General features: G+C 38.9%; 1 protein-coding gene and 1 long non-coding RNA gene across 2 annotated transcripts in view; both read left to right on the top strand.

Moving 5' to 3' along the window:
• Positions 1-394: 394 nt before the first annotated feature.
• On the top strand, positions 395-977 carry LOC107580209 (uncharacterized). The gene is made up of 3 exons (XR_001608604.1): positions 395-589; positions 774-815; positions 892-977. It is a non-coding gene; the product is annotated as an uncharacterized lncRNA (long non-coding RNA).
• Positions 978-1,128: 151 nt separating this feature from the next.
• LOC107580208 (elastin-like) overlaps positions 1,129-1,266 on the top strand; it is a gene marked incomplete at its 3' end in the record, with an annotated part of 1,490 nt that continues 1,352 nt past the window's right edge. Inside the window, exon 1 of the mRNA XM_016265940.1 lies at positions 1,129-1,204. Within this exon, the coding sequence (XP_016121426.1) occupies positions 1,129-1,204 (76 nt within the window). The remainder of the gene's footprint in view (positions 1,205-1,266) is intronic.

Genomic DNA, 1,266 nt, shown 5'->3' with positions numbered 1-1,266 from the left:
CTTCACATGAAAGACTAGATGCAAGATTAGTTAGAACCCCCTGGGTAAGTGGCATCATCGCTGAGTAAAGGATGGAATGGTCCTCATAAACTGGTAATGTGTTGCAGTAGTTAGATCCTAATATGCATCGTCTAATAAAAGAAGTATGGGTTTGCAGTGCAAACAGTGATGTTCGCAGAAATGTGATAATATCTACTCTATGTTCAATGTAATAATGTTTTAGAAAATATTCTCTTTATTCTCCTCTTCAGGTTTCTCAAATACATACAAGAACACACAACTAAATGCTTGGTTATTTCTTTATCTGGCATGCTATCATGAACAGGACACATTAATAAAGGAATTTATTAATGTTCACTTTCTCTCTCAGGAATCTACATACCAGCTGGTGCAGGGGGAGGAACTGGAGCTGGATTAGGGGGTGGTCTTGGAACTGGAGCTGGACTTGGTGCTGGAACAGGCCCAGGAGGAGGATTTGGTGCGGGAATCGGAAGTGTTGGGCCAGGAGTTGGTCCTGGAGGAGTTGGAACAGGATTAGGTCCAGGTGGTCTTGGAATAGGGCCAGGAACTGGAATCAGACCTGGAACTGGTGATAATTTACATTTATTCTTAAACATTTAATGTGCAATTAATGTCCATAGCTTCCATATCAGTACTATAATAATCTTTAATAAATTAGCAACTAATAAAGAATATTGTATTATGTATTATGTATTGTATTGTATTATGTATCTAATACAATAATTTTATTTGTTAACTTATTTACTTACCAGGAGTTGGAGGAATACTTGGTTTCAAACCAGGAAAGACAGGAAGTGAGTGGCTAAATTTCTCCTAACTAGTCATTTTAAGTTTGATTAAATTAATATTTACTTGTCTAACTTGTAATAGGCTTTGGAGGTGGTGGTGCTGGGGGGCAAGGTGCTGGACTGGGTGCAGGGCTTGGGGGAGTTGGGCCTGGTGGTGCAGGGCTTGGTACAGGAGGACTTGGTACTGGTGGATTAGGCACCGGAGGCCTCGGGACAGGTTAATGAAATTTCCTTTACATATTATGGTACTGAAATGTACCATAAATGGTAATTAACATAATTATCATTTTGTAATTAACATATTTAACTATTTAGGGGCATGCTATTGAGGCACAAAAATGATTTCATGAATTTGATCTTTTCCACAGGGTCATTCGTCAAGCCACCTAAAACAGGTGCGATGTAACGCATGCTAAAAGTTGGGATTCATTTTAATAATAAAGATTGGCAGAGACAT

The sequence above is a fragment of the Sinocyclocheilus grahami genome, unplaced genomic scaffold (genome assembly GCF_001515645.1).
Source record: "Sinocyclocheilus grahami isolate Dianchi unplaced genomic scaffold, SAMN03320097.WGS_v1.1 scaffold26946.1, whole genome shotgun sequence".
In the NCBI taxonomy this organism is placed as follows: domain Eukaryota; kingdom Metazoa; phylum Chordata; class Actinopteri; order Cypriniformes; family Cyprinidae; genus Sinocyclocheilus; species Sinocyclocheilus grahami.
This window is presented reverse-complemented; position numbering and strand designations above follow the sequence as displayed.